Below are 13,125 nucleotides of genomic sequence, written 5' to 3' on the forward strand. Positions count from 1 at the left end.
TATAGTTTGGCGAGCGATGTGTATTTCTACCTTTTTTTTTTTTTTTTTTTTTTTTTTTTTTTTTTTTGCGGTTCGCAGGCATCTCACTGTTGTAGCCTCTCCCGTTGTGGAGCACAGGCTCCGGACGCACAGGCTCAGCTGCCATGGCTCACGGTCCTAGCCACTCCGCGGCATGTGGGATCTTCCCGGACCAGGGCACGAACCCGTGTCCCCTGCATTGGCAGGCGGACTCTCAACCACTGCGCCACCAGGGAAGCCCATATCTACTATTTTGATTGTGGTGATGGTTTCGTGGTACATACATAGGTCAAAATGTACCAAATCATACAGTTTAAATATATGTAGTTTATTGAGAGTCAATCATACCTCAGTAAAACTGTAACCAAAAAACTACCTTATTTCAACTCATTTTTTGTTTTTTTGAGGTTATGAAATGTTCTAAAATTGACTGTGGTGGGAGTTCCCTTGTGGCCTAGTGGTTAGGATTCCAGGCTTTCAGTGCTTCGGCCCAGATTCAATCCCTGTTCAGGGAACTGAGCTTCTGCAAGCCACGTGGCATGGCCAAAAAATTTTAAAATAAACAAAAATAAAATTGACTGTGGTGATGGTTGCACATATCTGCAAATATACTAGAAACCACTGAATTGTATACTTTAAATGGGTGAATTAATTGTATGGTATGTGAGTTACATCTCAATTAAACTGCTTAAAAAGATCTATCTATTGGGAATTCCCTGATGGTCCAGTGGTTAGGACTCTGCGCTTCCACTGCAGGGGGCATGGGTTCGATCCCTGCTTGGGGAACTAAGATGCCACATGTCACTGGGTGTGGAAAATAAAAATATCTATTTACTTTTTTCTTTTTAATTTACGTAAGAGTTTAACAAATTTTTTTTACCTAGAGGAGATACTATAGGCAAGTACATGATTAAAAGTGGGAATGTATATATAGCCTAGAATCTGACAATAACAAGTAGAAACAAGAACTCAAACAGCTCCCCATTCTGGGTCAGCAAACAGCTTGAAAAACCTCAAACTGCCATGAAGGGAGAGCATCGTTTTACTGTGTATACATAGTACCTGGGACTATACTGATAAGCCAAAAATGCTACTCTATTTGGTAAAGTCTGCTAAACAGACCACATAAACACAGTACACTTTAGAGAGAGAATCTTAAAGTGCACGACTCTAAAGGCCTCTGATATATAGTTACATTTTTATTAGACATTTTTAAAACAGTAAAATTTCTAGGTATCTCATTATAAAATTACAACTATTATAATAATATAAATAGAATATTATAAACTTGTACATATAAGTAATGATTCATTATCATTTGATATGAGCTGTTTTAAGTTTATACTATCTTCAGGGGAAAAAATGACTTGTTATTAACATAAATATGATTATTGGCATGAAATTTTAACCTGCTTAGGCAAAAGAACTTTCAGGCAGCATATACACAATGCCTTGATCATTGAAGCCAAGAAGAGGTAGGTAGGGAACACAGATTTGACTCTGATTCATTCAGCTCTTAACAGACTTTTCCCTAAAGTCTAACAATTACCAGGCATACCTCTGTGTGGCAACACTGTATTCATTAGTTTGTGTTTATAACTGGCTTATTGTTTGCATCAGTTCAACTTAGTTTTTTCTAACAATTCTAGTTGTTGAGAATTTAGTACAATGTTAATTTAGAACTGGGAGCAAATGAGTAGCTTATTACTTATGTGTTGATACTTGCTAAAATTTTTGGATGCTTTCCAAATCACATAGTTAAACTGTATCCAACCGCTCCGCGGCATATGCGATCCTCCCGGACCGGGGCGCGAACCCGGTTCCCCTGCATCGGCAGGCGGACGCGCAACCACTGCGCCACCAGGGAAGCCCGATACTTGCTAAAATTTTTGGATGCTTTCCAAATCACATAGTTAAACTGTATCCAAGCATTGGCTCATAATACTTCACCACCTCTATCTTTTATAGTATGAAAATGGGACAAATAATAAGTATTCTTCACACCATACCCCCTGACTGTCCTTTTCACTCATACGAAGATTTCCAGATGCACTGGGATGACCTGGTAAGGAATAGAAACATATATTACATTTAGTAGCTATTTGATTTTACTTCTTGTAATTTAACCTTAAGTTTAGCTTTCTCAGGAGAATTTCAACTTTGTTCTTAATTTTTAGTATAGCTATAAGCTTCCAGAAAATTGTGGAACTACTAAAATATACTGCAGCATCTACTTCAAAATGATAGGAAGAAGGGCCTTCACATATCCTTTACAGATGCTCTCTGCCCGCCTTACGGTCCAGGCTTACTCTTGCCCTGATGTCATCATTTTCAGCCTTCTCTAAGTTCAGATGAAGCTACTTTCCCTCTACTTCTTTTTATCTGAGTAAGTGTTTTTTTGTTTTCCTTAGAATTTTGCTATTTTTATTTGAGGATGAGCTTAATAAAAATATTTTTTACCCTTAAACACTACTGCAACAATTTAGACAGCAGAAGAAACTTTAGAGTAGATAGGAAAAATGTTTACATGATTCCTAGTAGAAAGTAAGAAAATAATTGCAGGCTTCTCCTTAGCCAAGGGCTCCCTCCTGTGGCATGCTGGATATTACTGAAAGGGTAGAATTAAAAGAATTAGTCATTTAATGAAATTTTCTTTTCAGAGTATTTAATCTTACCGTCAAAGTGTAGAGGATTTGAGTTGCACTTAATGCACCCCATTGATTCAAGAAAATATTTTTCTTAATGTTATTGTTAAAAATCTACATACAAAAAGAGCACGAGTGCTCAGGTGAAACTCTTCCATCTTAATTAGTACTTATTTCACCATTTCTGTCTCTTTATATTCTGACCAGCTGGAGTTTCCAATGGAAGAGGGAGGAGCCTAATGTTCTCTTTCTGTATTCTGCATTTCCTAACCCAAATCTTAATATAAAGCTGAGGTTGACAGGTATCAATTTTTCCCCTTCATTAGATGCTAAGACATTATTCCAAGTCTTCAGAATATTTTTCATCAGAAAAAGTAACTGCTTTTCTCAAAGAACTGCTTTCAGAGCTTGAATACAATCTATACATGTTGTTTCTCTGTACTGAATTTTTACTACTCTTGGAGATGCAGCCTGTTTATCGTTTACTATAAACACTTGTTTTTATAATCTATAAAGGTCATAGTATCTTTTTTATAAATCATTTTTTAATAAATCTTAGTTTGCCAGTCTGTGTAGAAAGCCATATAGTAAGGGTACTATGAGTCGTCTTTATCGTGAGTGTTAAAATTTAAGCAATTAAGATTCCTGTGAGAAAACGTTCTCTATAGCTTTGGATAATATGGAATAAGCAATATATAAAATAGTTAGGATTTAGTTGTATGCCTTTTTAGCAGTTACTATTTTAAGACCGTTTTACTTCCATTAAAAAATGCTGTCTTCTATCTACAGAAAATGTCCCACTGTTCTTTAACAATGTTCACATACCCTCTCAGTTGCATCAGAAGTCAGCCCATACAGTTCTTTCCAAGGGTAGATACGGAAAGTGTGTTGAAAAGTTTTCTTTCAGATTTAAAATCTAAACTGCCCCATATATGTGGATTTCCCATAAAGATGACAGCTAAACCGTGCTACTACACACAAGAACTAACTAAAGTGTATCTGCAGGTAAGAGATTTCATATCCTACCAAGTTCTCTAAGACATGCTATGCACCTTTTGCCTTCAGTGATGGACTACCTACCCACTGTGCTATAAGTCTTTTCCCTCAGTTCAGTGTTTCCCTAATACTATTTGTCATTGTTGTACTTAACCATTTGTTATTGTCATTATTATTATTATTGTATTTAACTTGGTATTATGGTAGTAGTTGTTTACTGTTCTGTTTCTTCTAATTTAACATGACTTCCTGGAGGGCAAAGAGCATATTCATCTTCTTATTCCAAGTTCCTGGTACTTAACAGGTGTTCATTAAATGTTTTTTCAAAGAATAAATGAATAAATGATCGTATAGGATAGTTTGGAAACATTTGCCTCATACAAATCCAAGTTTTCTTTGAAATTCTGCCGCTTCATTTGAGTGTGATTGATTGAAAAAGCCTTTGAATAATTCCATTTATAGAAATTGAATTAACTTGATAGCATTTTCATTGTAAGATGATATGCTAAGTGAAATCTTATTTATGAAAAAAAAGAATAAGTAGCAATTAAGCAATATTGATGAAAATATGATGGCCTATCTTCACACTCAATCGAATAAGATTTCTTTGTCAAAAGGAAACAAAATTAAAGGGGAAGTTTTTGAAGAACAAGTGGAAATTCAATTTAAATTTTTCAACAATGATCTTTCTTTTAAATGACAAATTTGTGTGTTTTCATCAAAAGGAAAGACAGAGGTTTGAATAATTTGAACAGTTCGAGATATAATATGAATTATTTGAATATCTCTGTGTCTTCTGAGTCTCCTTTCTTGACTTATAATACTAGCATCTTGTTTTATTGTAGCTTCCACTGCTCCAATGGTTTAGGCTTTCATGTGGTGTTGACTTGCTATGGCTCAAACACTATGCCTCATGGCATTTTTTCAGCTTTTGCTGCCGTATTACTTGCTTCATTCTCTTTATAATCCTCAAGTAAAATTCACCAGAGCCAGTATTTGATAGACCCCTTTTATCTTTTCTATCCAGGTCACACCATCTGTCACTAGCTAGCCTGTGGATCTGGTATCCTTGGGTTAGGGGCTGACACCTCAAATAAATGCTATAAAAACATAACAGCCAAGATATCAGGTGCTATAGGCAAGGCCATTTCCTTAGAAGGGAGTGTGGGTGTACAAATACCAATTGACATCTTTATGATCTTTATGAATGTTAAAATTTTGCCCAGACATAACATTTTTAAAAGTCTAGTTGTTGGCCAAGTCCAAATCTGAGGAATTTAGAAGATATGTCATTACATCATGCATTTTTATTGAATATATTTATTGAATACCTTATATTTCCAGCCTACATCTGTTTTGAAAGTGGTGAGTCCAGACAATATATTTGTGAAAATTTGCTTCTTAAATGTAAAATAACACTTATTTGGAAATTCTGGTCTTTATATTGCTTCTGACTATTGGTACATTGACAATAAGAATTTCTCCTCAGTTTTATTGAGTGCCTTCTCTGTGTCTTCTCACTTAATCATCAAAATAGACTCTTGGGGTAAAAAATTGTTTTCTCAGTTTTGCAGAAGAAGAAACTTGAAGCTCACAGCATTCAAGTAATTTAACCAAAGCCACACAGTTAAATACATTGCAAAATTAAAACTGAAACCCAAAGAATGGATTCTTAGTTCTACAATTGGAAGAAGTTTAGATTTGTGCTTAAGAGCCAGGCTCTAGAGACAGGCTGCCTAGGTTTGAACTCCTTACTACTTGTATAATCTTGGGCAAGTTATTTAATCTCCCTGTGCCTCAGTTTCTCCAGTTGTAAAATGGGGCATAGTAGTAGTGGTAATAATAGCACTTGTCACAAATTGGGCTCTCTAGGAGGCCTCCTCTGAAATGGAGTCCAGTGTGCGTGATGCTTATTGAGAAGTGCCCTTGGAATCAACACCTACAGACAGCAGGGAAGGAAGAAGAATGGGTAAAGGGAGAAGTCAAAAGCAAAGCAGGTGCCAGATATCCATGGCCAACCTTCTGAGGAGCACAGTGGCTAAAACGGCCCATTACAGTGGTTCTGCATTGGCCAGAATAGCCAGGCCTTTATACCTCTTCCATCTGTCGTTGGATTTGGGCCACCTGGAGACAGGCAGGTTCTAGGGTGAGATGGGTCTCCATAACTGAGGCAGTCTCCGCAAGGGCTGACTGCCAAAGGTGGTTTGCTGACAGTAACCCGGCAGCGGGGGAGCAGCCCTTTCTTGAAGGGGATCTGGGCAGCACATCACCATTTCCTTCCCAGTACTTCATAGGGTTTTTTGTGTTTTGTTTTTGGATTAGATAATCCTATTTGGAACAGTTCCTTGTACTTGAGCTCTCAGTAAATGTTAGTTCCTATTATTGCTACAACCTTGTTAGCTCTAAGATTCATGAAGTACTAAAAAGAATAAATTTTAAAAATGAAAAATAAATTGATCAAACTACTTGATAAAACTCAACTTACTTAAAAAAGTAAATTAGTAGGAGTGCTTAGCCAAACTAGCTTTTTTTTTTAACTCACCGGAATTCTCCAATATACATAAAAGAAATTACTATAGTATAACGAACTCTTGTATGCCTATCATCTGGCTCCTCCTTGATGGATTTTTGGGGTGGGGGTAAACTGTAGTATTTTAAAACAAATCCAAGATATGCTGTTATTTTAATCTGTAAAGACTTTAGTATGTATCTTTTTCTGATAAGAGCTTTTTAAAAATATTATGTAACAATAATTCATTAATATCACCTAATACCAGTTCATACTGCAATTCCCTATTTATCTCAAAGATTTATTTTAGAGGTTTCGTTTAAGTCAGAATCCAAGCAAGGTCCAAATAATTTGGTTGTTCTATCTCTTAGATCTCTTTCATTGAATAACATTCCAAACTCCCCTCCCCTTAATTTATGCCAGTTATTTGCTAGGAAAACTGGATCATTTACCTGGAAAATGTCCCATATTTTGCATTTGAATGATGGCTTCCTTGTTGTGTCATGTCTTTTAAACTTAACACATTCTTCCAAGCCCCATATTTCCTACAAACCTGTACTTAAATCCTAAGCTTAACTGAATCCTGGTTGGACTTTAATCAAGAAACACTCAGGTGGTGCAAGACACAGAACCAAATTTTAATAGAAAAAAACACATTCGATCCATCATTTTGATCAGTCCTCAAGCTTCATTTAATAATTTCCTTAATTCTAGGCCTCCATTAGATGTCCATTCATATCTAAATATAAGTTAAAGCTTTTGGTTTCCCTATAATTTTATGTTAATGTACAAAGTTATATAAATTGTATGTAAAGTTCTAGAAATTAAAAGTCAACTAAGCCACACTGACACCTGGCAGAATAATGGTAATAATGTGGTAAAGTGTATGCTTTTTTGGTAGGTTATGACTTCACAAAGCTTTGGTTTGTTGACAATTTAAGTATTTTAAGTTCTGTGAATTACTTATGATTTCATCCGCTGTTTACATTGGCCCTTTTTATAGTCTTTTTAAAATTTTTGAATGTAAACCTAGAAGAGGTTTCCCCCTTTGGGCTGTTTACTATATTTTAGAAATTGAAAGAATGAGTAAATAATACATTGACAGGCTAGGGAGCAAAACAAGCTCCTGGAAATTATTTCCACCAGATATATATTTCTGAGAGACAGATGAAGATGGAACTGGGTGTGAATATAAACGTTTCAGAAACATATTCTAGATAATTTTTTTTTTTTTTTTTTTTTTTTTTTGTGGTACGTGGGGTTCTTCCCGCTGTGGCCTCTGCAGAGCACAGGCTCCGGACGCGCAGGCTCAGCGGCCATGGCTCACGGGCCCAGCCGCTCCGCGGCACGTGGGATCTTCCCAGACCGGGGCACGAACCCGTGTCCCCTGCATCGGCAGGCGGACTCTCAGCCACTGCGCCACCAGGGAAGCCCTCTAGATAATTTTTATATCAAAATACAGGTAATCTATTCTTATATGAATCTGCCTAGAATGAGTTTTTCTTTTGGTATCTCAAATAGTAGGTATATTGTTTAACAGTTACTATGGTTTATGAAAACCAAGGGTCTAAAAATGTTCTTTGATTTTCTATAATTGATTTCAACTTAGTTCTTGACCTGTTTTTTCATCAAATGGAAAAAATTCAATCCAAACATTTTAAGATGATTCAGCTGCTTCTGACAAAACATCTTTTTGAGGTAGAATTTCATTCAAATTTAAGAATCATTCTCCCCGTGATAGCATCTACGTACAGGGGAAAGCCTACATAGGGTGAGGGCATTTGGTGTGTTTGCCTCAAATGGTCCACATCAGGAGAATGAATGCCCTAAGCTCTGTTTCCAGACACCTGCAAAGCTGGTGAGTGGACACTTGGGCGTCTGCTAACTCTGCAACTGAAAAACCAAAGGCATTCATAAGTAAACTTTTCAGCAGAAACTACAGAAGTATGGTTTTACCTCACTTCTTTCTTCCAAATATTGTATGAGTGCATCTGACTGGTTGATCCTAAATCACATCCTGAACCATAGCTGCAAAGGAGAAAATGTTCATTTTAGATTTCCAGGCTCTAGAAGGAGGGTGGAATGGGTATTGAACACCAGTCCACCGTATCCGTCACATCCATCACACAGTCACAGCTGAGTAGTGGAGGGGAGAGGGCAGGCATTAACTTCTTGACTTGCATTAGTCTGATGTTGCTGGTCTCATATGGTATCTTGACAAAGATGGTGTACAAGGTGTTCTTCTAGCTCCTTTGTACAGATGATCTTCAGAAGAACAGCTGTACCCCCTCTTGAATTTCTCTAGAGCTACGTGTCAAACCCTGTTATGGGTAGAATTGTGCACCCCTCCCCCCGCAAAAAATTGACATGATGAAGTCCTAACCAGCAGTACCTCAGGACGTGGCCTTGTTTGAAATAGGGCTGTTACAGAAATGATTAGATACTGGCATATGTGGGCCCCTAATCCAATGTGACTGGTGTTCTTATATAAAAGGGAAATTTGGACACAGACTCATTTGCAGGGAGAATGCCATGTGAATATGAAACGGCCATCTCCAAGTCGAGGGAAGAGGCCTAGAACACATCCTTTTCTCATGGCCCCAATTCTGCCAGCACCTTTATTTTGGACTTCTCACCTCCAGAATTTTGAGGCAATACATTTCTGTTGTTTAAGCCACCCAGTTTGTGGTGGCTTTGTTATAGCAGCCCTATCAAAGAGTACAAACCCCTTCTTGACGCGTGCTTTTTCACTCAGCCTAGCAATCTCCTGGCATTATAAACCATTCCTCAGTTAGCTTCTGCATCACTTCACTCAGAGTAATGAAAGCTGGTTAGGTCCTCTTCTGTGCCCTCTGCAAATTATGAGGAAGTAAAGAGGGGTGTCTTCTTGCCTTACTGACATGGATAAGACTCAAGCTTGAGAAATCTACAGACAAAAGTGAACCCAGTCACCTACTTTGAGCATCACCCAAACCTTACCCAGGACTTTACTGGAGACTTCCCACGAATAGCCATGGCGGGAGAAGGAGCCCTGTTCTCTGTGGTGACTTCGTGTTATGTCAGCTTGAGCACGCTGTAGGTATGTGTCCTTGAATTCCTTCCTACATCGTTCTGGCTTAGGGTGGCACGTGATTGGGAAGGTGGAGGGGAAGCAAGAGCTACGTTCACACAGAGAAAGTCTGTGTGAGGCCAGGATTGCAACTCAGCCTCATCGGGATAAGCTACGGCAGCTTGTTGATGTGCAGCAGAAGCTGGGCCATAGCTCCATCTGCCCTGACCACATCTCCTCCTTCAGCTCCCTAAATCCTGCGTCGGGTTTGCATGCACCTCGATTGCCAAGTGCACCAGCCCTTCTGTCGGTCACCTGTACTATGATGTCAGAGGCTCGAAGTTGGTAAGAGACCAACTGCTCTCTGACATTCTACTCCATTTTTCAAGGTGGCCACTAGGTCACCCAGCCACATGCCCTTCTGACCAGTGATAACTCTTCTATTGTAGTGTGGGGTCTATGTTCCCTCCCTTTGGGTCTGGGCAGGCCTGTGATAGAAGTGATGCTACATGACTTCCAAGACTAGGTCATGAAAAGAAAAACAGTTTCTACCTGTCTCTTGGGACAGTTGCTATGCCACGTGTGAGGGATCCCAGTCTACATGAAGAGGCTACCTATAGGTACTCCAGATGACAACCAGTGTTGATCATCACACATGTGAGTGAGGAAGTGATTCCAGCCCCAGAGTCATCTAACCACAACTGCCTGAGAGACTCTTAGCTAAACCATGTCAAATCCCAGAATCAAAAAATAAATAAAATTTTTTTAAAAAATCCCGGAATCATTAAAGATAAAACATAATTATTTTTGTTTAAAGCCACTAAGTTTTGGTATGATTTGCCTAATAAGTAACTGGATCACTCACTCACTTTTCCTCTGCCTGTTCACAACTCTTATCTCCTAAAATTCTGTCCTACTGTCCTCCCAACTATGTTCAACAACTGAATCTCCAGTAAGGGAGAGAAAAACCAATTGTTCTGGTTTGAATATTGTTCTAGATTGTTTTTTTAAATTTTATTTCAAGGTGTTAATCTATGTGTTTTTTTATGTCAGAGGGTGAGAAAAGAACTCTGTGTTCAGTGTTTCAGATTATTGTCACATGTCTCTCTTTTACAGACAATAAGACTTAATAGGTATGTATTTTAAAAGACTATAAGCACTTCCCAGCAACAGATGAATAGATAAACAAAATGTGGTATATACATACAATGGAATATTATTCAGCCATTAAAATGAATGAAACTCTGACATGTGCTACAACATGGATGAACCTTGAAAAGCTAAATGAAATAAGCCAGACACAAAAAGACAAATATTGTGATTCCACTTACATGGACTACTTAGAGTGGGCAAATTCATAGAGACAGAAAGGAGAATGGTGGTGACCAGAGCTGTGAGGAGAAGGAAACGAGTTATTGCTTAAAGACTATGAAGCTCCTGTTTGGGATAAAGATAAAGTTTTGGAAATAGTGGTGATGATTACACAACAGAAATACAGTGGGGAATGTACTTAATGCCACTGAATTGTATGCTTAGAAATGGATAAAATGGTATATTTCATGCTTTATATTTTTCTACAACAATTTTTTAAGAAGACTATGAACACTTGTTTCTCTTTGATGTATGTGACAAGTCAGTTTGACGAGTACTTGCTGAATTGCTTCCAGGTACCAGGCACTCTAGTAGGCAATAAGACTGCAAAATGATTAAGACACAGTCACTGCCTATACTCAGAATCCTACTTGTTCTGAAAGGCATAGTGTAGATGCAACCACCTCCTCCATTGATTTAATTTCTGAGTAAGTGTTTTGTTAGTTACTGTGTGAAAGATTTAAGAATGTGAAGGATGTAAGAATAAGTAACTCATAGTTCCTACCCTCAAAGAATCTAGTGTCTACTTAGGGAGACTGACATTCACACTAAAAGATAAGAGCATTACCATGTCCTATTTTTTTGGTGACAAATAAATAGTAACTGATAGAAGATCCTTGGGAAGTTGAGAGGGAAAAAATGGAGAGAAGAGGGAAAGATATTCTGAGAGAGACAGCAGAACGAGCACGTTTGGAGGACGATGGTAGCAGCTAAGGGTATAGTTTTTTGGGTGATTTATATACAATTTAGAATATAACTTCATCTTAAAATATTGTCTTGAAAGGATGGTATCTAAAGAAGGATACAGATCATAAGAGATATACACATGTCCTCACCAAGGCTCATTTGTTTTTTGTTTTTCTTTACCTGTTCTATGTATTGTAGTGTTACTTTTTATCCTTATTTTGATGATATCTTATTTCTTTTCCATTAAGGACATTATTACATTTTCTAAATTTCCTGATCTTTATCCTTTCAGGAAAACAAAATCAAGCCGCCTAATCTAACCACTAAACAAAAGTTCAGGTCCTCTCTGGCTCAGGCCCCTTCCACAAGACCCGCCCAGGCTCAAAGTATTCCACTTCATTCAGTAGCCACGGACCACAAGGTGGAGCTTTCGGTCAGCCAGCCGAAGCCCTGTGTGTCCTCAACTCTGCACCTCCAGCCAGAATCTGTTCAGAGCAGAAAGAAATCCCTGCCTGACAAGGCAGCACAAGTACATCTGGAAGTACCAAAGCTCAACAGAGGAAATATTCAAGTTCAAGACAGAGATTTTAGCTCCCAACATAATATTGCCCCTAAATTCCTACCAGTTTTCAAAAATCGACAATTACTGATGAACAAAAATATCTTAGAACCTGACAACCTGAAAAGAAAACATGTTGTTACAGAATCTAAGTTGCTTTCACTTAAAACTAGTGTGATCCAGGATGATAAACTGAACTTAGATCCAGCTATTAAAAAAAGATCTAATCGCAGCATTCAGATGAAGACTTCTAGATCTCTGCAAGAAAAAAACACTGAGTCCTTTGAAAATATGACAGAAAATCCCCCTTCTAGTGGAAAATTATCAGTCATGAGTTTAAGTGAAATTAAACAATTATCTAATAGTTCAGTATTTCAGATGTCAAATAACAAGTTAGGTGTAATAAAAAGTGCTGTTGACTTCCAAGAGAATGAAAAAGAAAATTTGACAAGCAAATACATAACACAAATTTTAGGGAAAGGCCACAAGTCACTAAAAGTGAAAAGACCACCACACATTTTTGAATCAGACACAGAAACGGAAGATTCCCAACTGCTGCAGCAACAATCAGTTGATCAAACTAAAGAAGCTAATGTAAGTGACCACCAATTAGTAGTAAGCAGAACAGCCCACAAGTCTAAAAGGAAATTACGTCAGGACTCTTCAGAAACTTCAAAGAAGCCTCACTCCAATATTATCCATTATGGACAATCCAGTTCTAAGAACCAGGTAAAAAACCTAAAAACAATTTTAATCTGGGGATATTGACCATGTGATAGACCTTTAAAACCCCTAAATAAAGATTTAAATGATTTGCCCAAGATCATCTAGAAACACATTAAGAAACAGAGTATCTAACACAACTGCAAGTATATACAGTTAATTTATAACAAAATGTGATTCTTCAATCTGGTTACAGATACATAACTTGGACAAATCAAAACATAAGAAATCTCTCATCATTCCTAAAGCTTAGGACATGGATGTGAAAGAAGGAACTATCCACCAGGTAACTTAGGTGATATCTTCTGATTGATTTATTGATTGATTGATTATTATTTGGCTACGTTGGGTCTTTGTTGCTGTTGGGTCTTTGTTGCTGCACGCAGGCTTTCTCTAGTTGCAGTGAGCGGGGGCTACTCTTTGTTGCGGTGTGCGGGCTTCTCATTGCAGTGGCTTCTCTTACTGCAGAGCACGGGCTGTAGGCGTGCAGGCTTAAGTAGTTGTTGGCGTGCGGGTTCAGTAGTTGTGGCTCGCGGGCTCTAGAGTGCAGGCTCAGTAGTTGTGGCTC

The 13,125-nt window shown here is 37.9% G+C and overlaps 1 protein-coding gene across 1 annotated transcript in view; it reads left to right on the forward strand.

The window, feature by feature from the left end:
• C19H18orf63 (chromosome 19 C18orf63 homolog) overlaps nt 1–12,810 on the forward strand; it is a 30,576-nt gene extending 17,766 nt beyond the window's left edge. The window contains exons 8-12 of the mRNA XM_007116218.2: nt 1,987–2,083; nt 2,196–2,281; nt 3,485–3,668; nt 11,568–12,563; nt 12,754–12,810. Coding sequence (XP_007116280.1) covers nt 1,987–2,083; nt 2,196–2,281; nt 3,485–3,668; nt 11,568–12,563; nt 12,754–12,810 — 1,420 coding nt within the window. The remainder of the gene's footprint in view (nt 1–1,986; nt 2,084–2,195; nt 2,282–3,484; nt 3,669–11,567; nt 12,564–12,753) is intronic.
• The last annotated feature ends 315 nt before the right edge of the window (nt 12,811–13,125 follow it).

This window comes from Physeter macrocephalus, chromosome 19 (genome assembly GCF_002837175.3).
Source record: "Physeter macrocephalus isolate SW-GA chromosome 19, ASM283717v5, whole genome shotgun sequence".
Classification (NCBI taxonomy): domain Eukaryota; kingdom Metazoa; phylum Chordata; class Mammalia; order Artiodactyla; family Physeteridae; genus Physeter; species Physeter macrocephalus.